This window comes from Lagenorhynchus albirostris, chromosome 7 (assembly GCF_949774975.1).
Source record: "Lagenorhynchus albirostris chromosome 7, mLagAlb1.1, whole genome shotgun sequence".
Taxonomy (NCBI): Eukaryota; Metazoa; Chordata; class Mammalia; order Artiodactyla; family Delphinidae; genus Lagenorhynchus; species Lagenorhynchus albirostris.
Window position 1 is genome coordinate 5369020 of NC_083101.1, and position 22542 is coordinate 5391561.

At 56.5% G+C, this 22542-nt stretch overlaps 1 protein-coding gene across 9 annotated transcripts in view; it reads right to left on the reverse strand.

Moving 5' to 3' along the window:
* The window catches only part of PLPP7 (phospholipid phosphatase 7 (inactive)), a 94757-nt gene extending 76124 nt beyond the window's left edge, over nt 1-18633 (reverse strand). For 7 of the 9 annotated variants that reach the window (XR_009541454.1, XR_009541450.1, XR_009541451.1 and 4 more), the window contains exons 1-2: nt 18037-18625; nt 5790-6150 (exon numbers count right to left, since the gene is read on the reverse strand). Coding sequence is in view for 4 of the 9 variants with exons in the window: in XM_060154038.1 (XP_060010021.1) it covers nt 5790-6150; nt 18037-18487 (812 nt within the window). In the remaining 5 variants the exon portion in view is untranslated. Of the gene's footprint in view, nt 1-2180; nt 2209-5789; nt 6151-18036 lie in introns of those variants that run through there. The other 2 variants (XM_060154040.1, XM_060154041.1) reach the window with 2 other exon arrangements.
* Between the last annotated feature and the right edge of the window lie 3909 nt (nt 18634-22542).

Consider the following 22542-nt stretch of genomic DNA (forward strand, 5'->3'; position numbering starts at 1 on the left):
CCAGGCAGGGCAGGGGCTGGGGACACAGGGACCTTGAACTGGACCAATTGCCTCCTCTGGGAAGTGGCTTCCCCCAGGCAGGGGCTCGGTGACGGTGTCTTGGTAGATGCCCACGCCCCCAGGGCAGCTCTTAGCTCGGTGGTCTCCCTACGTCGCCCCAGAGCAGATCTGCCCCCAACTCACCTGGCCTGTGTCCCATTCTCCCCCGAGCTTTTCCCTCTTCCAGGTGACAGGCGATAGCCAGCTGACTTAATAAAGCCACGTATTAGTTTCCCAGGGCTGTCACCATGAGGGACCACAGACTGGGTGCCTTTAACAACAGACACGTCTTTCCTCACTGTTCTGGAAGCTGGAAGTCCGAGATCGAGGCCTCTCTCCTTGGCTCGCAGAGGGCCGTCCTCTCCCTGTGTCTTCACACGGTCTTCCCTCTGTGTGTCTGTGTCCAGCTTTGCTTTTTATAAGGACACCTGTGCTGTTGGATGAGGGCCCATCCTAATGAGCTCAGTTTAACTTCATTGCCTCTTTAAAGGTCCTATCTTCAAATACAGTCACATTCTGAGGTCCTGGGGGTTGAGATTTCGATATACGAATGTTTTGGTGGGGGTGAGGGCACAATGCAGCCAGTTAGCACCCACGGTAGAGTGTTCTTGGGAGCGGGCTTCTCCCAGCTGCACCAGCGCCAGGCAACGGCTGTTGGGGGTCTTCAGAATCCCAATTTCCTGCTTTTTATTTTGACAACTGAGAACTTTACTGGGGGCCAAACAGACACACTACAAAGATGCAGAGCCAGGTCAGAGGTGACCTCCTCAGCCCTGAGCCCCAGCTCTGTGGGAAGGACGGTTTGGACAGCATGGAGGGGAAACGTGACAGCTCAGGGTGGGAGGGGTCGGTTCCCACCCCCTTTGCCCACCCATAGCCTGAAGCCAGGGAGCGCGGGGTTGAGGGGGGGTGTTCAGGGCAGGCTCCATAGTGCCTGGGGCACTTGGTATGGCCCTGACACACTTCCTGGGTCTCAGTGTCTCCATGTGTGAAAAGAGGCCGCTGGGCCCACCATGACCTGGGTAGGTGCCCATCTCCAGGTTCCAGTCCCCACTGACCCCTGCCCATCCAAGCCCCGAAGCATCCTGTCCTGTCCCAAGTGCCCAGCGGGGACTCATGGTCCTTTGGGGGTATGTGTGGCCCGAGCAGCTCTGCCTTCCTTTCTCAACCCTTCTGTGAGCCGGGCCCAGGGCTGGGTGCTCTGGGTGCTCTAGCTTTAATCCTCACACCTGTGCAAGGTAAGCATCATTCCCATTTTATAGAGGGGGAAACTGAGGCTCAGAAGGGTTCAGCGACTTGTCAGTGCCGGAATTTGAACCCGGGGATCTGACTCCCATGTGTGTGCTCCTCCCTCGAGACCACCCTGCTCAAACCGCCACCCCAGCCTGTCCCTGAGCCCCCTCGGCCCTCCAACCACGTGACCTCGACAGAGGAAACGCAGGGAGGCTTCTGTGTTTTGGGAAGTGATTGCACTGGCCATGGCAGCTGGGGGTGGTGCCAGGAGGCAGGAGAGCACTGGGCAAGTTCAGGACCAACTCCAGGCTCCAGGAGGAGCAGGTGGGTTGGAGCAAGGAAGTGGGGGAGGACGCCTCACGTTGAGGGAGAACTTTGGGGGCTGCTCAGGGGCTGGGGGGGGCCTTGTTTCCCACCATACCCAACATCCGGGTCAGGCGGGACCCACGGAGTCCGGCCGAGGTGGACCTCAGACAACACAGGCTGCCGTCCAGCACAGTGGGATTTGACTCTGTTAGAAAAAAGTGGGGCTTCCCTGGTGGCGCAGTGGTTGAGAGTCCGCCTGCCGATGCAGGGGACACGGGTTCATGCCCCGGTCCGGGAAGATCCCACCTGCCGCGGAGCGGCTGGGCCCATGAGCCATGGTCGCTGAGCCTGCGCGTCCGGAGCCTGTGCTCCGCAGCGGGAGAGGCCACAACAGTGAGAGGCCCGCGTACTGCAAAAAAAAAAAAAGAAAAAAAATAGAAAAAAGCCAACCCACCCCTGTGCTGCCGCTTCACCAGTCCAGCCTCCCTTCAACGTTGGTGCGTGCCCTGCGCTTCTGTTTTCCAGAGGGTTCTCTGCTCTGCAGCCTGGGTTCCAATCCTGACTCGGCCACGTCCTACCTGAGTGACCTTGGAGAAATGACTTTTGCTCTCTGAGCCTCAGTCTCCCCACCTGTAAAATAGGGGTAAGGTCGTCATAAGGATTCAGCGAGATGAGGCAGGTGGAGGATTTAGGAAGTCGTAACCCCCCGCACCCCACCCCCAACCGAAGTCATGAGTCGGACGTCAGTTCCATGGAGAGGCTGGTCTCTGAGAGGTCAGGAATGATAGACAGAAATCGAGGGGTAAAAAAAGAGATGATACGGATTCTATACAAACCCCTCCAGAAAAACAGAAGAGGCCAGCTTCACCCTGACAACCGAAGCGGACACAGACAGATCGAGGAAACAACACAAACACCCCCCATGGACAGAGAGGCAAAGATCCTTAACAAAATCTTTATCCAGCGCAAAGCAGTGATATTTAGAAAAGGCAGTGCATCTTGACCACTTGGGGTTTACCCCAGGTACGCAGAATAGGTTTACCATTGAGAACCAAATATTATAATTCACCGTTAAAAAGGGGGAGTGGCTGTTGGCTTCGATCACCAAAGCGCATTAACTATGTCTGAGGGAGCACACACACTCCGCGTCTCTGGTTCCATCACTGGGGCCCTCTCGGCTGTCACCCCACCTCCCGCCGCCTGCCCGCCTCCGCCCAGGGTCTCTCCAGGAACGGGTGTGACGGCGAGTTCCTCCCTCCCTCCCCGGCTCTGCTCTTGAGGGCTCCCCCAGGGGGTCCGTCCAGGATGGCGGGGTGGACCCTGCGCCAGGTGCCCAGGTAGGGAGTATCCCTGAGTCATACATGACCCGACAGGGACCACCGTCATCCCTGTCTGACAGATTAGGACACCAGGCTTGGAGAGGGCGTGTGACTGCTGTCAGTGCTGGCGCTGAGCCCAGGGCTCCAGCACCGGGTGTTGCTGACGCCTCACAGGACAGGATGCCGACCGCCTCTCCAGGGAGACTTTTCTCCTAATCAGTTGTTAGGCACTTGGATTCCACTGCCCACCCTGAGCTTAGGGGGTCTGCTGAGAGCCCTCCATTCTTCAGAAACCCCCTCCTCATCTTAAAGGCTCCAGAGACCACCATCCACCCCTGCAGAGACAGAGGCCCTGGGGACCCGCTGGGGATGTGGGCCTTGGAGGGCAGCAGCCCGTCCCCAGCCCAAAGCTGGAGCCGGATTCACCCTGGATGGCGGGTTCCCGGATTCCCGAGGGTCACCCCTCCTGCTCAGCGTCTCATGGAGCATCTATGGGAACGGGCAGAATGTATTTTGAAGACTCTGCAACCAGCCAGTGTTCAAGGTTGGAGGTTGGGGGGTCTTCATTGTGGTGGCCCAGCCGGGTCTGGCATCCCCGAGCTCCTTTAGGGAAAAGACAAGGTGCAGATCTCCTGCACCCCCAGCAGGGCTGGACGCAAAGGAGGCTCCAGAGAGGAGCCTTGGGAGGGCGAGCAGGGGCGGCTTGGGTCCTACCTGCGGGGCATCGGTCTTGGGGGACCATGACCCCTGAGGGTGTGGGATCTGCAGCGGGAGGGGAAGGTATTCAGGCCTGAGGGCTGGGCCTGCAGAGGGCTCTGGGCCCAGGAGATCCGATGCCCTTCATCGTCAGCAGCAGCCGGATCCTCGGATGGGACTGCGCTATACCCCTGTCCTGTCCCAGTGGGGCGGCTGGGAGAGGAAGTTGTCTTTCCCCCCAAAGGATCCTGCGTCTTATGGGTTGAACTGTGTCCCCGCAAAAGATGTTGGAGTCCTCACTCCCAGTATCTACGGATGTGACCTTGTTTGGAAAGGTCCTTTGCAGATATGATTAAGATGTTAAGATGAGGTCATTCTGAGTAGGGTGGGCCCTAATCCAATAGGACTGCTGTCATCGTAAGAAGAGAAGATGGGGACATCCCTGGTAGCCGAGTGCTAAGTGCTAAGACTCCGTGCTCCCAGTGCAGGGGGCACGGGTTCGATCCCTGGTCGGGGAACTAAGATCTCACATGCCGCACCGTGTAGCCAAAAAAAAAAAAAGAGGAGGAAGACACAGACGCAGGCAGCATGCCCTGTGACGACAGAGGCAGAGGTTGGAGTGACGTGGCCACAGCCAGGATTGCCGGCCACCACCGGAAGCTGGACGAGGCGGGGAAGGATTCTACCCAGAGTCTCAGAGGCAGCGTGGCCCTGCAGACACCTTGAATTTAGACTTCTAACCTCCAGAACTGAGAGAGAACACACTCCTGTTGTTTTAAGCCACGCAGTTGGCTGTGGTTACTCCTTATGGTAGACAGGAAACGAACCCACCCTCTGTCGGTGCTAATGTCTACCTCGCCCTGAGCCCACTTGTCCTGGTAGCGACCACTTCCTTGGGGGCAGGGTCTGGGTCAGCGGGGAGTGAGAGGGTCTTGGCCCCCAGGGCAGAGCCCCTCAGCACCACAGTGAGGGCTTTTTCCAAACGAATCACGACCCAGGCCCTGGGCAGGGTGGCCAGTGCAGGGCCCGGGGATGGAGGGAGCCCCAGCAGGGCTTCTCAGGGAGAAGGGACCAGGCAGCCCGGAAACGCCTAGGAGCCCATTGCCCCCTGACCACCTGACACCGTGGCCTGACTGGGGGTAAAGAAATCACTCCCCACCCCCATGTTAACAGGGACTCTCCCACCTGGAATCTTGCATCAAACGAGGAAAAAAAACACACAGGAGAGGACCTGTTTGCACATCTGTATTGTCACATGAAGTGCACGTCCAGAACGGCTGACTTGGAAACGACCTATTAGGTCACACGGAGTCCGGCCCCTGGGGGCCAAAGCGGCACCGATGCCCGTGGGCCCTGGGCTTTCCACAGGCGGTGGCACAGACACCCGGTCTCCCCGGGCTCTGGGGCCCAGCGCTGGGAGAGGCCAGCTCATGCCTCAGGCCCTTCCGCTCCTGGGCTGCATCTCCCAAAATGCGTCTGGGGAAATGCGGTTCCCTGGGGGGGGGGGGTTAATAGCTGTTCCTTGAGAAAAGGGTTCTGTAGTCAGATAAGTTTAGGAAACATGGATTAAACAAGATTCCACGGAAGCTCTTCTACAGGACTTTTGCCTTTACGACAATCCCAGCCCTCGTCAATGTCCAACAGAGTGTGTAGCATTTCCCAAAGTTATTTGACCACAAGACCATTTCTCTTCCCAACGTGTCTTGCAGGCTGGTGTCTGGTGGGGCACCCTTTGGAAAGCACTGCCCTAAGCTATCGATGACCATTAATGGCAATGGCACCTGTGCTGGGTGGTGGGTTGTGGGCATTTCGCTGGGCGGTGTGCTGTGGTCAGGTGGGCACAGCCAGGAACTCAACAGTCGTGATGGTGAAAGGACAAGATGAGACTCGGCCCCTCTCCCGCCATCCCGGTTCTCATCTGGTACCTCCAGAGCAGAAGCGGAGCAGGGCTATCCGCACGGCGGGGCCCCAGCCCGTCCACAGAGGGACTCAGGGTCTGATTGAAGGAGCAGGGGGCACCCAGCGTGATGGGAGGGACGTGCCAGTCACTGGTGGGCCCACCTGAGGTCACCAGCCTCCACCGGCCCACGGGGAGATGGGCTGGGGCTGCCTGGTCCCCCCTCCCCTGCCAGCCCTATGTCCTCCTGCTGCCCCTCGGGCCACCCCCGGCCCCGGAGCCGCAGATGAACGGCTCACCAGGCGGAGATGAGCATCTGACAGGTGTTGGAGGACATCCAGACCAGCTCGACCAGGCGGAACTGGAAGTAGCCGATGACGAAGCCGGAGAGGACGTCGGTGATGTGGTGGCGGCCGATCATGACCCGAGACAGGCCCACGCAGAGGGCCCAGAGCACCAGCAAGACGCGCAGGGGCACCGCCAGCACCAGGTGGCTGAGGAAGAACTTGGAGACCATGGCCGCGCGGCTGGCGTGGCCGGCGGGGAAGGCGTAGACATCCATGGTGAGGTAGTCCAGGAGGCCGGGGCTCGTCTCAAACGGGCCGCGTCGCTTGATGAGCTTCTGCACGCCAGCCACCGTCATGATGTCCAGGAGCAGGGCTGCGGGCAGGAGAGAGAGGCCCCGAAGGCCATCAGCACCGCCTCCTGCGTGCTCTCCCCCCACTGCGCCCGGGCTTCCTTCACTTGAACCACGCGGGCCTCTGAGCAGGTTCCCACCTCGGGGCCTTTGCTTGTGCTGTTCCCTCTACCTGGAAGGCCCTTCCCTGGGATATCCGGACAGATAAAAGTGCTGAATGAGAGAGTGGCGATCAGGGGTTTTGTGGGCCACTGGGGGCCCGTCGGAGGATCTCATCCTGACAAATGGGGCCCTGGGCTGGTGGTTTTTCTCAAAGGACTTCACTGAAGCCCCCGCCAGTCCCCAGAACAGGGTGTTACCATCGCCATCTTTTTTAAGTTGAACTGAAATTCACATAACACACAATTAACTTTTATTTATTTATTTTTTTGCAGTACACGGGCCTCTCACTGTTGTGGCCTCTCCCGTTGCGGAGCACAGGCTCCGGGCGCGCAGGCTCAGCGGCCATGGCTCATGGGCCCAGCTGCTCCGCGGCAGGTGGGATCTTCCCGGACCGGGGCACGAACCCGTGTCCCCGGCATCGGCAGGCGGACTCTCAACCACTGCACCACCAGGGAAGCCCCACAATTAACTATTTTTAAGTGTACAGTTCAGCGGCATTTAGTATATTCACAATGTTGTGCAACCGTCACCTCTATCGAGCTCCAAAAAGAAACCCAGTTCCCATCAAGCAGGTGGTCCCTGTCCCCGCTTCACCCAGCCCCTGGCAACCACCAGTCTGCTTCCTGTTTCTATGGATCCGCCTCTTCTAGACGTTTCATGTAAGTGGAATCAGACAATACGTGACCTTTTGCGTCAGGCTTCTTTCACGTACCGTAATGTTTTTGAGGCCCATCTATGTGGTAGCAGGTATCAAAACTTCATTCCTCTTTTTATGGCTGACTATTATTCCATTGTCTGGACCTGCCACAGTTTGTTTATCCATTCACTGCTGATGGAATCTGGGTTGTCTGTACATACTGGCTGCTGTGAATAATGCTGCTATGAACATCTGTGTACGAGTATTTGTGGAGAACCCGCTTTCCGTTCTTTTGGGCACATCCCTACGGGCGGAATTGCTCCATCACGTGTTAACTACGTATAATTTGTTTTTTCTTTTGGCTGTGCCTCGTGGCTTGCAGGATCTCAGTTCCCCGACCAGGAATTAATTGAATCCGGGCCCTCAGCCGTGAAAGCTCCATGTCTTAACCACTGGACCGCCAGGGAATTCCCTATGGAATAGGCTCCTCCTATGAGGAGCCACCAAACCGTTTTCCATGGCAGCTGTACCATATTGTCCTCATTTTACAGAAGACCAGACGAAGCCCTGGAGGTTGGAGCACCCCTGCCTGCTCCTCCTTCTTTCTGGATGTTTCCCTTTCCCTCCCTCTGACTTCTCCGTCATTGCCAGGCCTCAGCCTAAACGTCACACCCCCAGCGAGGCCTTCCCTGCCCTCCAGACAGCCCACGCTCTCCTCATGGCACTTACCCAGCCGCAACTAGGGAACCCGCTGGGTGGTGAGAGGTTTGGGGTTAACCCCTCACTTCCTCCCCACCACCATCACTTCACAGAAGGGGGGTCAAGCCAAATCTATTCTGTTCGTAGGCGTATGCCCAGGGCCAGACACAGGACGGCAGTCTCCAAATGTTAGCTGAGTCGCTGGCCTGGGGTGCGGAGCCAGAGGGGCGGGCTCCTTTCCCATTTGGGGAGCTTGGGGGAGAACTGGATCTCTGTCCGTCCTGTTCACCACCCCCCCCGCTGTGTGGCCTTGGAGAGGCTGCTCTGCCTCTCTGTGCCGTTAGACGAAGGCCCACGCCAAGGGCCCACTTTCATCCAGCTGATCACAGTGGTACCCGGTCAGCCAAAGTGGGGGCTTGCGAGTGCCACAGAGACCTGGGTTCGAGTCCCAGCCTTGGAGCCTCCTGCCTGTGACCTTGGACAAGTCGTCTAACTTCCCTCACCTGTAACAAGGTATCCCAAACACCTGCCTCCCAGACGGGGTCTGACATAGTGCCTACAGGGTGACTGACTGTCCTGGGTTTGCCTGGGACACAGGGGTTTCTAGGACATAAGAAGTTCAGGGCTAAAACAGGGAAGTCCCAGCAAACGAGACGAGGTGGTCCCCCCGGGTGCCTGGCGCACCAGGAGGGCCAGAGAAGGGGGGAGGATTATGACCAAATGCCAGTTCAGTGCAGCCTGGCTCTGGGAACTTCCCTGGAAACTTTACAGGAGATACCGAAACTCTTGCTGCAACCCCTGCTGCTCAGAAATGAAAAAAAAACCCCAAAAAACAAAAAAAAACCTTTTGGGAAAAAAATGACACGATAGATGGTCACTGTGGAAAATTTACAAAACAGAAGACAAAAATAAGATTTTTAAATCACCTGTAATCCTGCCACCCAGAGGCAGCCACCTTTCCAGAACCTTCTCTCCATCTATAGAGCGTAGATTTAATAAAAGCTGTAACGTGCTCTACACACAACGTTCTGTAACCTGCTTTTGAAAGATGCGGGGTCACACCCCCCGGGACACCCATGGCTGCAGCGTCCGAGGTGCCCTGGCTTATTTACCTGCCGGTCCCAGCGTTGGATGTCTACACTGCTCCCGGGTAACACTGCACTCCCTGGTCAGTGCAGAACTCTCTTCCTGCCCTCTGCAGGGTTGCTGTTGCAGTCTGGGCTCTTGGTTTGGGATTTGAAGCCCTGGCCTCCCCGGGGCCTGCCCCTCTCACTAGCCATAGGGCCAGCAGACGTTTGCCCACCCTGGGACGTGCCGGAGCAGCCAGGGAAGGGGCAGAAGCAGGAAATGGTGGATGGAAAGGCTGCCAGGCCATGAGGGGAGGAGCCTAAGGGAGGGAGGGAACCTTGTTCCACACCCCGCCCCGTATTTCCACGGCAACTGGTTCCCGGGAGCCAGGCCTCCCAGCCTGCATGCTGCTGACCCAGGTGGAGGCCAGGCCCAGGCTGGGAGCCATCTGGAGCCCGTGGGGGGGTGGGGGGGCGATCACAGTCCCAGCAGGAGGGAGGGACCAACAGGGCAGGTGGGAGCTGGAGAGAGGCGGCTGCACCTGACCCCAGGGACCCTGAGGCTGACGGAGCAGCCGAGGCAGGAGGCCAGGCTTTTGAAAGTTGCCCCTCCCTCACCTTGTGACAGGCTCTCTCCACCTGGGGAGGAGGCAGTTCACAGGTGGGGGGTTAAACTTGCAGGTTTCAGAGTCACAGGTGGGGTTCAAGTTCCTCTGCTCATTAAGAACAAGTCCCTTCACCTGTCAGACCCTCTGTCTACCCACCTGTAACAGGGGTTATCACAGGATGAAATGAGCTCCTTAGCGTCTGCGAAGTATTTCGAACAGCCTGGTATGGGGCGTTTGATGCCATAGCTGCTGTTATTACTCCTAAGCTCCAGCCTGGCCTGACCCAGGTAAGCAACTTAAGGCTTTCAGACCCTGCAGACTGGGTGTCATCAAGCAGGGGCATTGGTGAGAGGGTTTCCTTCTCTGAGGTCTCACCAGCATAAAAATGATGTGGCCCAGGGTTTCCCTGGTGGCGCAGTGGTTGAGAATCTGCCTGCCAATTCAGGGGACACGGGTTCGAGCCCTGGTCCTGGTCTGGGAAGATCCCACATGCCGCGGAGCAACTAGGCCCTTGAGCCACAACTACTGAGCCTGCGCGTCTGGAGGCTGTGCTCCACAACAAGAGAGGCCGCGACAGTGAGAGGCCCGCGCACCGCGATGAAGAGTGGCCCCCGCTCGCCACAACTAGAGAAAGCCCTCGCACAGAAACGAAGACCCAACACAGCCATAAATAAATAAATTAAATTAAAAAAAAAATGATGTGGCCCAAATTCCGAGACCCTCACCACCTGGAGGAAAGTCAGAGCATCCTGGGCCAGGGTCTGGAGCGGGCTAATGGGGGCCAGGATCAGGCCCTAAGGCAGATCAAACCATGACACTAGCCACTGGGAGGTGTGGGTCATCTATCTAATTGGTGACCAAGTTTCTCAGCTGAAAACCAGGGCTCAGCAAGTTGGCAAGTTCTTGTCGATTTAAATCTGCCTTCCCAGACGAGTGTAAACCACAGCAGAGGTGCCCAGAGAAAGCTGCTGGGTTCAGGAGGAAGGCGGGAGGGAGGGGCAGCATCGTGCGTCCACGGGCTGCCCAGGGGGGAAGCCATGCTCAGGGCCTCGCTCCCGCGTGGTGTCTGAAGGCAAGGCGGCCTTGTACCTTGGCCTCCCCAGGTGTCCCACTGCTCCTCGTGGGCTGTCAAGACCCACAGGCCAAGAATGAGCAAGACCCACACCTTTCAAACTGTTTTAGCAGCAAAACACGTTTCCCCAACGTAAGTACACACAGAGACTCAGTATGTGAGCAGATGAAAGAGGCCGCCGCGCGGCTGAAGCTGGGGGGGTGGGGGACCCTCCCCTGCCCCCTCGAGAGGCTTCTGGGGCTGGCTGTGTGCCGTGACTTGAGAACCCCACATCTGGGCCTTTGGGAATCTGCTATTCCTGGCTGGCTCTGTCCCTCGCGGCCATAATGAGGTGGGGACGGCCCCACTGACCTGGGCCTCTCGGGACCATCGGGTCAGCCTGGCTGTCCAGCTGGCCCGGCCCAGCCTGTGCTTGGTTCATTCATTCACTTGAGCTGCAGGTCTTGGGCCTCGCTGGTTCCTGAGTATGGCAGGCGAGGGCCAGGCCTGGGGCTGGTGAACCAGGCTGGCAGGGTGCCAGGTGGCTTGGGCGGTGAGGGTGGGGAAGACGTGCAGTCGTTAACACGGGGGCTCCTTTCAAGGTGTGGCACGCCCACAGCCTCTCCCCACATCACACTGCTGCTCTCTGGTTCTGAGAGTTGGGTGTAGAAGAGGCCATGGGGGGGATGGCTCTCCAGCAGAGCTGGTGGCCCCCGGGGCCTCGCCGCTCCACTCACAGCCCCTCCCCCCACTCCCGCAGGCTGCTCACACCCCCTCCAGCACCACGGCCATCCCTCGTGTGACTCTGATTCTGACACTGTCAGCGCATAATCTGGGGCCCAGAAATAGAAGCAAATGGCCCCGTCACTCAAGGCTCTGTGAATTCCACTCACATGGCCTGTTGAGCTCCCTGACCTACATTCCCTCCTGGAATGGGAGGGGGGAGGGGGCCCCTGTGGGGAAAGGTCCTCTTGGCAGCAAGCTCAGGGCCCAGAGTCAGGAGGGGCCGAAGCCACGCCACCTGCCCCGACTTGCTGCGTGACCCGGGCTGCTCACCTACCCTCCCTGGGCCTCAGGGCAGAGGCTGCACACCTGGGCTCCAGGATCAGAGACCGGCCTCAAGGTCGACTGCTTGTGAATTTCATGACCTTGGCACGTCTCTCCCGCTGAGCTTTCTCCCTTGGTTGATAAAATGGGGATCATTCCAGAAGCCACTCTGAGGGCCGCCTGGGCTGCAGGGCTGGGCCCCATCACCTCTCACGCCTTCCCTCCCAATAATCTCCACTCTCCACCCCTCTCACGGAGCGGGGGGCTGAGATGCCTGAACCCTCCTTGCAGGAAGCACACCCATTCTCAAGGCCCTGCTGTGCTGCCTTGGTGGCCACTATTCTCTCTCAGCCTGGCTGGGGGGCTGCCAGGACGACTCCTCAGGGCCCCTCACGCTAGCTGCTTCCCCTGAGAAGTGCTCCATGGGACCAGCTCGGCAGCATTAGGCTGGGCTAGGGGTGGGGGAGGGGTAGCTATGGACCCTGCAAAGAGCAAAGACAGAGCCGATACCTCTTACTGGCTGGGGCTGGAAGGAGGGGGTCCCAGCTCTTCTGGCCTCTGATCCCCCATTCTGGCCTCTCCGGGAGCTGGGGAACCAGCCCCGGTAGTGCTGTGGGGGTGCTGTAAATTGGTCTACACTTTCTGAAGGGCATCTGGCTTCAGACTCAGAAGTCTTTCCAACAGGCCTCCCTTGACTCAGGCCTTCCATCTGTAAGACTATCTCCTCGGGAAGTAATTACGGATGTGCCCCACATCAAGGATGTCCACTGCGGCGTTTTTTGTAACACTGAAAACCCCAAACCAACCCAATGCCCTTGAGTCGGAGACAGACGGGAGAAACCGCGGTGGAGCTCTCTGGGGCCACTCTGGGGCGAATGATGAAGCTGACGTGTATTTATAGCCACCGAAGGATAGCTACAGGGTTTAAGTGGAAAAGGCCAACGACCAAACCGGATTTACAGTACGATGCCGTTTTTGTAAAATAAGATGTTAATGTGTTTATACAGAGAAAAAAGTCTGGAAGGTACCACGCTAAATGTTAACAGCGCTTCTAGCCGGGTGGGTTGATGAGGGCGATTTTTGGTGTCTTTCTGTAATTCTGCATTAAAATTCTTCTTAGCATGAAGGTGCATGACTTGTGCACATTTAAAAAGAGTTATTTTGGGCTTCCTTGGTGGCGCAGTGGTTAAGAATCTGCCTGCCAGTGCAGGGGACACGGGTTCGAGCCCTGGTCCAGGAAGATCCCACATGCCACAGAGCAACTAAGCCCGTGCGCCACAACTACTGAGTCTGCGTGCCACAACTACTGAAGCCCATGCACCTAGAGCCCGTGCTCCGCCGCAAGAGAAGCCACTGCAATGAGAAGCCCGCACACTGCAACGAAGAGTAGCCCCCACTCGCTGCAACTAGAGAAAGCCCGGGCGCAGCAACGAAGACCCAACACAGCCAAAAATAAATAAAATAAGTTAAAAAAAAAAAAGTTGTTTTTACAAAAAGACAAGTATTGCATGATTCTGCTTTTATGAGGTCCCTAAAGTAGGCAGATTCATAGAGACAGAAAGTAGATTAGAGGTTGCCAGAGGCTGGGGAGGGGGGCTGGGGAGTTAGTGTTTAACGGGTGCAGAGTTTCAGTTGGGGAAGATGAAAGAAATTCTGGAGATAGATGGTGGGGACAATTGCACAACGATGTGAATGTACTTAATGCCACTGAACTGGACACTTAAAAATGGTGAATTTTAGGTCATGTGTATTTTAGCCTGGAGGGACCGTTTCGCTGAGCCCCGCTGAGATGATGAGAAGTGAAGCTGGGGGCAGGGTGGAGAACGTCCTACCTCTGCGGAGCTGCGCTGGTGACTCCAGCAGGAGGGCTCCTGACCGTGAAGGTTTGGGATCAGAGCCTGAAGGCCCATCAGCTAGGGACAGGCTATGCAGGCCTCCTGGAGGGCTTGTCACCTGAGCTGTGCCCAAGAGCAGGGGCCGGTGGGCTGGGCTGAGACAGCTGACACGACAGATTATATGGAGGGCGGGTGAGCAGGGGCTGGCGGGGAGGGGATGCTGTGAGATGCTTGGGGCGGGTGGGGGCGGCGCTGCCAGGCTGAGGGTGCAGGTTCTGGTTTCTGAACCCCTCGTGCTTGGTGTGAAGGGAGGAGTGGGGCCGAGATGGGAGGTTCATAGCCCAGAAGGCCCAGTAGGGCCATGAGAATGAGGCCAAGCTGGGCAAAACGCCACAGGAGGTCATTTTAGAAGCATATGATATGCTAGTTTGGGCGCAGAGAAAAATCCAGAGACCCATGACCCAAACCGCAACGGAGGTTATTCCTGGGGAAAGGGCTTAAGGGAAACAGTCACTTTCTTCATCACCTGCCGTCGTCTGAATTTTCCTTACCGTGAGGATGTGCAGTGAAAAGGTGCTCAACATCACTCCTCATTAAGGAAGCACAAATCAAAACCACAACAAGATGCCACGTTTCACACCCATCAGGATGGCTGTTATATAAAAAGAAAAGTGCTGGCAAAGAACACTTGTGGAGAAACTGGAGCCCTTTTGCACTGCTGGTGGGAATGTAAAACGGTGTAGCTGCTGTGGGAGACAGTCTGGGGGTTCCTCAAAAAATTAAACATAGGATCCAGCAATTCCATCCTGCTTCTATACTCAAAAGAAGTGAGAGCACGGACTTGAACAGATATTTGTACACCCATGTTCATAGCAGCATTATTCACAATAGCCAGAAGGTAGATGATGGATAAACAAAATGTGGTCTGTCCATACCATGGAGTATTATGCAGCCTTAAGAAAGAAGGAGATGCTGACACCTGCTACGACATGGATGAACCTTGAGGACGGGCTGCTAAGTGAAATAAGTCAGATATTAAAAGACAAATACTGTATAATGCTATTGATATGAGGTCCCTAGACTCGTCAGATTCATAGAAACAGAAAGCAGAATGGTGGGTGTTGGGGGCTGTGGGGAGAGGGATGGGGATTTAGTGTTTAATGGGAGCCGAGTTTCAGTTTGGGAAGATGGAAAAGCTCTGGCAATGTGAATGTACTTAATGCTAGTATACACTTAAAAATGGTTAAAATGGTAAGTTTTATGTTATGTCTGTTTAACCAAAATTTTAAAAATGACATAGAAAAAAAAAGAATGTATAGTTTTTATAATCAGGGACATTTCAATAAAGATTCTTTTATAGATCATGGAAATAAGACATGGAAGCCATTTTCCACCAAGGACAGGCCCATGGGCGAACCAGGATGGGCTTGGTGAACGGGGATGGCCTGGGTCCCCTGTCACCTGGCCCCCTTTGGGATCATCAAGTCGGGTGTTGCAGGGGAAGCACAAAGGAGGGGATCAGGTCATCTCACAGGTGTCTAGAGCTTGGAGGGGACCTGGAGGGACCCTGGACCTGGGACTTCTTTTGATGCTGGCAATGGCGATGAGGATGGTGATCATTGCTGCCCAAGCTCAACTGGCATTCGTATGAGCCATGCACTTTCGTGTAATGCTTCAGGGAAGTGTCCCAGCAGCCCACTAGACAGATGAGGAAAATGAGACTCAGAGAGGCAAAGTCATTTGCCCCGGTTCCAACAGCTGGGCCAGGATTTGCACCCAGGTCCGGCCAACTCTGGAGCCAAGCTTGTACCAGCTGCCAAGATCCCTTCTGGCTTTGACGTTTCCAGTCTAGGCAGCACCGCACACTCTTGGGGAGGAACGCAGGGACCAGAGCAGAGAACTTCCTCCCGGCCCAGCTGGGACTCTTCCCGGGTCCGGTGTCTGGAGCTCCATTTCCCGAGGCTCCTGAGTTTTCCGCTTTGGGGCCAAGGAGAGCCCAAGTGCCAACTGTAGAGGGGAAGGGCTCTGCCCTCAGGACTCTGCTGGGTGCCCTGGTGCTCAGAGCAGGGCGGGCGGGACCAGGCAGGGCCCCCTCATCCCTCAGGGCCCTGAAGCTTCCATGTCTGCCTGCCACCCACTGTGCTAAGTGCTGTACCAGCTCCCCTTGAATCCCCACCACGGTCCTGAAGCCCCAGGTACAGATGAGGAAACCGAAGCTCAGGGATGGGAACGGACTTGAGCAGATCGAGTAAGGGTCAGAGTGAGGACCCGGACCAAGTCCATTCCAACCTCAGAGCTCCAGGATTGAAAGGCCGCCCAGGCCCCCAAAGACGAAAGCAAAGACAGATCTGTGCACAGTTTGTGCTCCACGGATGGTCTTTCTTCCCTGGGCAGAGAGTGGAGTGGGCAGCTCTTCTTGGCGGGTCAGGTCAGAGCTGTGGGATTAACCCGCCTTGGCTATCTGCTGCAGTTTACAGGGTCCACATCCCCACGAGATGCCCCAGGCCCACAGACCACCCTGTCCGTTCTGAGCAGCTGCTCTGTGCCGGGCTCCTGTCTCTCTGTCATGTCGGTACCTGGAGGTACCAGCAAAGGTGCTGGTAAAAGAGAAAACTCTTCCCAGGTGCCTCCTCGCTACTCACAAGCTTCAGCGTGGACTGCGTGGTAAGCCCGACCCGCAGACGGATGCTGAGGGGGGTGGGGGGCAAGGGGTTTGCAGCCTGGAGGACTTGGATTTGCTTCCCAGATCTACCACTTACGGGCACGTGGGGGCGGGCAAGTCCCTTGACCCCTCTGAGCCTCAGTTAACTCTGTGAAGTGGGTGTATTAATATTTACATTACACGGTCATTAAAAAGATTTTAAAATCATGAAATACAGGACATTCAGGGCATAGTACTTGGTACATAGTGAAGCTCAATACATGATGATTTTAAAAACTTAGAAATGACTGTCCTTCTTATTCAAGAAGGGAGGCACCTCGAACTTTGCTCTTCACCCTATGAAGCAAACTCCTTTGTGCCCCCAGAGTCTGGTTGCTGCAAAGAGGCAGAAGCCGCATCTCAACAAACTGTTAAGATGTTAAGAGTTGTTCTCAGCTCCGGTCCTGGCCCCATCAATGACTAGCTACGTGGCTGTGGACAAACCATCTCCCTGTAGAAGTGATGATGTGGTTTATGCAAAACCGGGCCCGGAGCAAGCGCTGAGCAAATTATGAACACAGCTTCACCACCTCCATCATCTTACGCGGGAGGAATGTGCAGACAAGGTCTAGGGAGCAGGTTTGAGGGGTGGCTCAAGGATGCTTTCCCACCCCCATCCTTGGACACCTGACCCCCAACACAAGTTTTCTTGAGCTACTGCTCTGTGTCAGGCTGCAGCGGGCACCGGGGAAACTGTGGGTAATGAGACCAGGGTTCTGCTCCCCGCAAACACCCGGCCCAGCACCTGGGCCACCTTGCTCTGTCCCTCTGTCCCAAGCCCAGGGCACGTTGCCTGAAAAGAGCACAGGCCTGGATGTCAGGTGCAGATCTTCAGACCTGGTGCAAATCTCCCGCTCTGAAGCTCTGGTCAGGTTGCTTTATTTACAGGAGCCTCAGTTTCCTAATCTGTAAAGTGGGCATGGTAATAGCACCAGTCCCATGGGACTATTTGGCATAGGAACAAGTAATGTAAATCATTTAGGAATAAGAACAAGAAAACGTTGATGGTACCAGACCCAGCCATCTCCTGCACGAGCAACTGCTGTTCTCCCCTCCCCACATCCCACCCACAGAGTGTCCACCCCAGATGCTCTGAGACCTGAGTGGGGAGCCACACTGTATTGCAACTTCCCCTGGGATGGCAGTTCTCAGTGGCCCAACACACACCCCTTTGGAAGTGGGACCCCTTGTCAGTGTTTGCTTAGCCTGAGCCATTCCCCCCGCCCCCGACTTGTGCCCCAGATCGTGGCTGTGCTGGGAAGGGCCAGGAGATCAACATGGCCCACCGTGGAGGATGGCAGCATTGGGTCCCCGAGCACCTGGGGGATCTGGAGGTGGCTGGAGGGTGGGCCGCATGGGGGCTGGGCATCACCTCCTGGAGAGAGGGGAAGGCCTGCTTTCCACATGGTGCCCACGTGGCACCTGGCACAGGGCAGAGCTCAACTGAAAGACGCTGGTGACAAAGACTTTGCAAAAACAAACCAAAGCTCACCAGGCCCTCCTCTCCTCCAGCGACTCACCCAGGGAAGCGGTACGTAAGGACTCCAGGAGGCCATGAGTGGGTGGGAGTCCCAGACTGGACCCCTGCACCCCCAGGCCCTGTGGGAGGATCCTAGGCGGCTTGCAGGGTCCCTGAGCCAAGCAGCGGGTTGATGGGAGCAGCTCACAAGTGCTGCCTGCAAGCAGCCTAGGAACTCAAGGACCCCAGCCTATGGGATGGGGTGTTACAGGGTTAGACACCTCACTGCAGAGCACCCGCCAGACTCCTGGCCACTTCCCTCGAGGTCACGGCCTCCAGCACCCCTGTTCAAGCTGCTTCTGGGGCGGCGGTTCAAGCTACTCCTTCCCCAGAGCAGCGCCCTTCCTCAGAAGTTCCCGCTGGGGCCCCGCATTCTCAAGGCCCTCACTTTGCAGGGGGCTGTCATCTGGGCATCCTCAGCTCTCTCTTCCCCAAGCCGGAGGCTTGCCTGTTTCTGGGGCACCCTCCCTGCCTAACCTCATTAAATTGTTCCAGTCGGTTTCTGAGGGCCCCGCTGGTCCTGCTGGGGTGGGATCCCTCCCCGGGCCTGGCGGGGTGGGTGGTGGACGGCGGGCACACTCACCCAGAAGTAGGTTCATGAGCACCTCCTGGCCGGCCAGCGTGCTGCTTTTCACCAGGCAGAGGATGGTACCCCCGATCCAGGGGATGCCGTGGCCTGTGATGCCAATGAGCTTGACCATGGAGCGGGCGCTGGCCCAGGACGCAGCCCGGCCGGCGCACACCCCCAGGCGCTTGGACATGCAGATGTCAATGGCCAGCAGGGAGTTGAAGGCGATGCCCTTGAAGGAGGGGTTCAGCTGCATGCAGTCCTCCTCGGGCAGCTGCTGAGACTGGCGCCGCTCGCGGGCCCCATCGCCAGGGCACGAGGGCTGTGCCGAGGGGCCCGAGGCCTTCCTGCCCGAGCTGCGGGGCTCCGGCGCCCCCTTCGGGGGCTGGTTCAGGGACAGGAACTCGGCCCGGTTGAGGACGTTGTTGCGGTCCCGGGCCCGGGCCCGGCTCTGGGAGGCAGGCATGGTGACAGTCACCCAGCGAGGGCCGGTGCCAGCCTGGCTGTGAGGCCCTTCTCTCCAAAGACGGAAGCCTGGAGCCTCCGTTGCTCCCGGCCTCCCCTCCTGCTCTGCGGCAGCTGTTAAATATAGAGTGCGGGACTGCACATGGCTGCTTACCTCCGGCTGCCACCAGGCTCCCAGGGAATGTCAGTGGCAGCTGGGCAGCCAGTCGAGCCCCCCAGTGCGGGCCAGCGCCAATGGAGCCACCCAGGAGGTGGGCACGTCCACAGCTGCAGCCTGGCTGCCTCGGGCCTGGGCTATTTAAATCTTCCAATGGCTCGCTCCCGGGGTTTGGGGGACTCTGGGAAATGTAGTCCTCCTGCTGCTCTGGCCTCGGCTGTGCCCCAGGCCAGAGGCCTAGATGGGGGCCCCCGACTCAGTCCTGCTTTGACCAGCTTCCCTCTGAGCAGGCCAGACCCCTGTGAGCCAGGCCCGCCTGACCCACTGGCCTGGACAGCTTGGACCTGGTCCCATGGACTAGACGGTGGAGTCCAGGCCAAAGGCCTCTCCGGACACCAGATGGAGTGAATGACGTCACTGAAAGCATCACCCTGGGTCCACTGGGGCTGGGCCCAGCCCCTCCCCTCTGTGACAGCATTTCATTAAGCTGGCAGGCTGGGCTTTTCTATTTTCAATCAGTCTTGAATCGGGCTTCAGTTCATGACCGTTCAATCAAATGGCAATCTGTAAGATTCGATTTCCATTTGAGGGAGGGGTAATTAATTGGTTGGTAATGGATCTGCCCCTCGGAGGTGGCCTCCACTGCCCGGAAGCTTTGCGAAGGACAGGATCACTTAAAGCAGCTTCAGGCAACCCTGTAACTAGTTCCCGAGCTCCTGGACCTGTGCTAGGTGCCTGGAACACTGCAGCGAGTGGAACACATCGCATGCGTCCCCGTCCCCAGGAAGCTCACAGTTCAGAGGGGATTAAACGAATGACACGTGTGAATAATTGCAAGCATGCAGATGTGTTGCAGGATCATAGAACAGGGCTCCGGGCCTGGCCTGGGAGTTGTGGAGGGCTTTCCCCCGGAAGGAAAGGCAGGTGAGAGGCCCTGGGCGAGGGAGAGCCTACCTCCTGCCCTCCTGCGAGGTCTGGGGGCCCGTGTGGCAGTACATGGACCGAGGGGGCAAGAGAGGCTGCAGACCCAGAGAGGGGCAGACCACGAGGGCCCAGCCGAGGGTTTGGGGTTGAGTCTGGCCTCCCTGACTGCAGGAACCCAAAGTCTCCACAGCCCTTTTAGGGCTGACTGGGCCCGGCCTCAAGGGGAAGCCACTGGTTTAGGGCAAGCAGCAGAGTCAGGGGTGAACGCCCTGGTCTCATGATTCGCGGCACCCAAGGCCTGTCTGCCCAGCGGGGATGAAGGCGGGAGTCCTTCCAAGCGTGGAGACCCCCGTGAAGCCCCAGGCCCACCCCCACAGCCTCCCAGGGACCAGGGCCAGAGCCTCCCAAGGACAGGAAGCTGCCTGGGGTGGGAGCCAGTGCTCTGTGGTCACCGGGCACCAGCCTGGGGTCTCCAGAGTCAGACAGATGAGGAATAACCTGGGGCTCTCCACCAACTAGCTGTGGGAACTCAAGCAAGTCACTTGGCCTCTCTGGGCCTAGTTTTCTCCTCTTGTAACATGGGGACACTAGTGCCCACCTTCCAAGAGCTGTTGTGAAGTCAATGAGATGACGTTTGTAAACTGCTGAGAAGGGTCCCTGCCTCACAGTGAGCCTTCAAGCCTGTGGGTCAGGAATTGGTCCCTATTTAACAAACAAGGCGAAGTCCTCTCTCCCTCTGAGTGCCCCCGTCAGAAGGACTCACCCCCAAGGTCTGGCCCCCACTCCGTACCTGGCTGGGAAGGCAGACACCAAGAACCCTCAGTCTGGGGCTCCTCGTGGACTCCCCGGCGCCTCTCTTGCGGAGTGTTCCCCTCAGAACACGCACCCACAGAGAAGGACGTCCCAGGCTGTGTCACATCCCTCCCTCTTGGGTGTGGCCAAAATGACCTGTGCTGTCTCGTCCTGGACCCTGCACAGATGCACATGAAGATGTGCACAGAATGCATGGGTAGTGGGCAGTGTACTGTGCTCTCTATTTGCTTTAGTTTATTGACACCATATAGCCAACCTTCCTGTGAAGTCAGGACATCATCCCCACTTTACAGACAAGGAAGCTGAGGCTCAGAGGGGTGAGACCCAAAAGAGGTGAGGCCCAACTCCCAAGAAGTCCCTGGGGTGGGATACAAGGGCCTCCAGACTCAGATGCCTCAGACCACAGGGACCTGGATGTGCCCACTTAGCTGTCCACCAGGGCACTCACCCCACTGTCCCTGGGTGGGGCCCATGACCTGGGCTGACCTCAGGAGGGGAGGAGGAGCCCAGCCCAGAAAGAGGCTATTAATACCCAGAGGCCTGTGTCAGCACTTTGGCCTGGAAAGAGCTGCTGGCAGGTTCTGAGGGCTACAATGGGCTCCATGCTGGGGAGGGCCATGGAGTCTGACTGGACTTTGGCCTAGGAGTGGTGAAAAGTGGGCTCTGGGCTGGGACAACCCTGGGTTCAAACCCCTCAGCAACCTCTACCTTAGTGACTGCAGGCAAGTCCTGCTAGCACTCCTGGCCTCTGTTTCCCCCTCAGGGGGCTGGTGAGAGCCACTCACTCAGACTGAGACCTTCTCCTCCATCTGTAAGTTAGGGTGACCTTGTTCACACTCTCAGACAGCTGAGAAGCAGGCACCATCCCTTTATGAGCACCTACCATAGCCCACACAGTCCCACTTCTCAAGAGTCTTAGAATTCATTCATTCATTGAATTGATGCTTTCATTGATCTCTTCCTTCAGTTTAGTTGGGGAGATAGGATAAACACCCGTGAAATAGCTAGCCAGTTTATAAAACAATATACTTTTACTGATAGCCTTATTTTTTTCTTACTGTCAAAATGTTATGGTCTTACTGCAATAAATTCAATAAATACAGATGATCTAGATATAATCCTACTGCCTGGAGACCACCACTGTTAACATGAGGGTGGTCAGGTTATAAAGGGATTCTCACTTGTCTCATTTCCAATGATTGAAATGTTTTATGACAACCAAGTATTACTTTAATAATCAGAAAGAATATCTATTAAACAAACTATACCTATATATATTATATATATAAAGATATACGCTTTTAAAATATGATTGTATTATATATCCTTTAAAAAATAACCTCCGCTTTTCACTTAACAATATAAACCTGCTGGGACTTCCCTGGTGGCGCAGTGGTTAAGAATCTGCCTGCCAATGCAGGGGACATGGGTTCGATCCCTGGTCCTGGAAGACCCCACATGCTGGGGAGCAACTAAGCCCGTGCGCCACAACTACTGAGCCTGCGCTCTAGAGCCCGTGAGCCACGACTCCTGAGCCCGTGAGCCACAACTACTGAAGCCCACGTGCCTAGAGCCCGTGCTCTGTCACAAGAGAAGCCACCACAATGAGAAGCCCACGCACCACAACGAAGAGTAGCCCCCGCTCGCCGCCACTAGAGAAAGCCTGCGTGCAGCAACGAAGACGCAACACAGCCAAAACTAAATAAATAAAATAAATAAATTTATGAAAAAGAAAAAAAGAGACCCAATGCAGCCAAAAATAAATAAACAAAATATATATATATAAACCTGGCAATGTCTCCATGACAACCCATCATTTTTTGATGGCTCCTTGGCATTTTGTCATGTGGATGGGCCGTCCTTTATGTAAGCCATTCCCTATTATTAGACACGTAGGTTGTTTGCATTTTGTGACTATTTGAAACTATTATGGCCTAGCTATCCTTCTATATACACCCCTGTGCACTAAAGCAGGATATAAATAAGTGGTTAAAGTGGCAAGTACCAAATAAAAGTGTGTTCAGACGCAACCCCATGAAGTCCAGTGGGTCATCCTGAGCCACCTACTGCAGCGCCCAGACCTGGAAGAGCAGCACAGGGTCGGAGACACTTCCAGCCAACATGGCAAGTCTAACCACACTTTTCCTGGGTTTGTTAGAGTT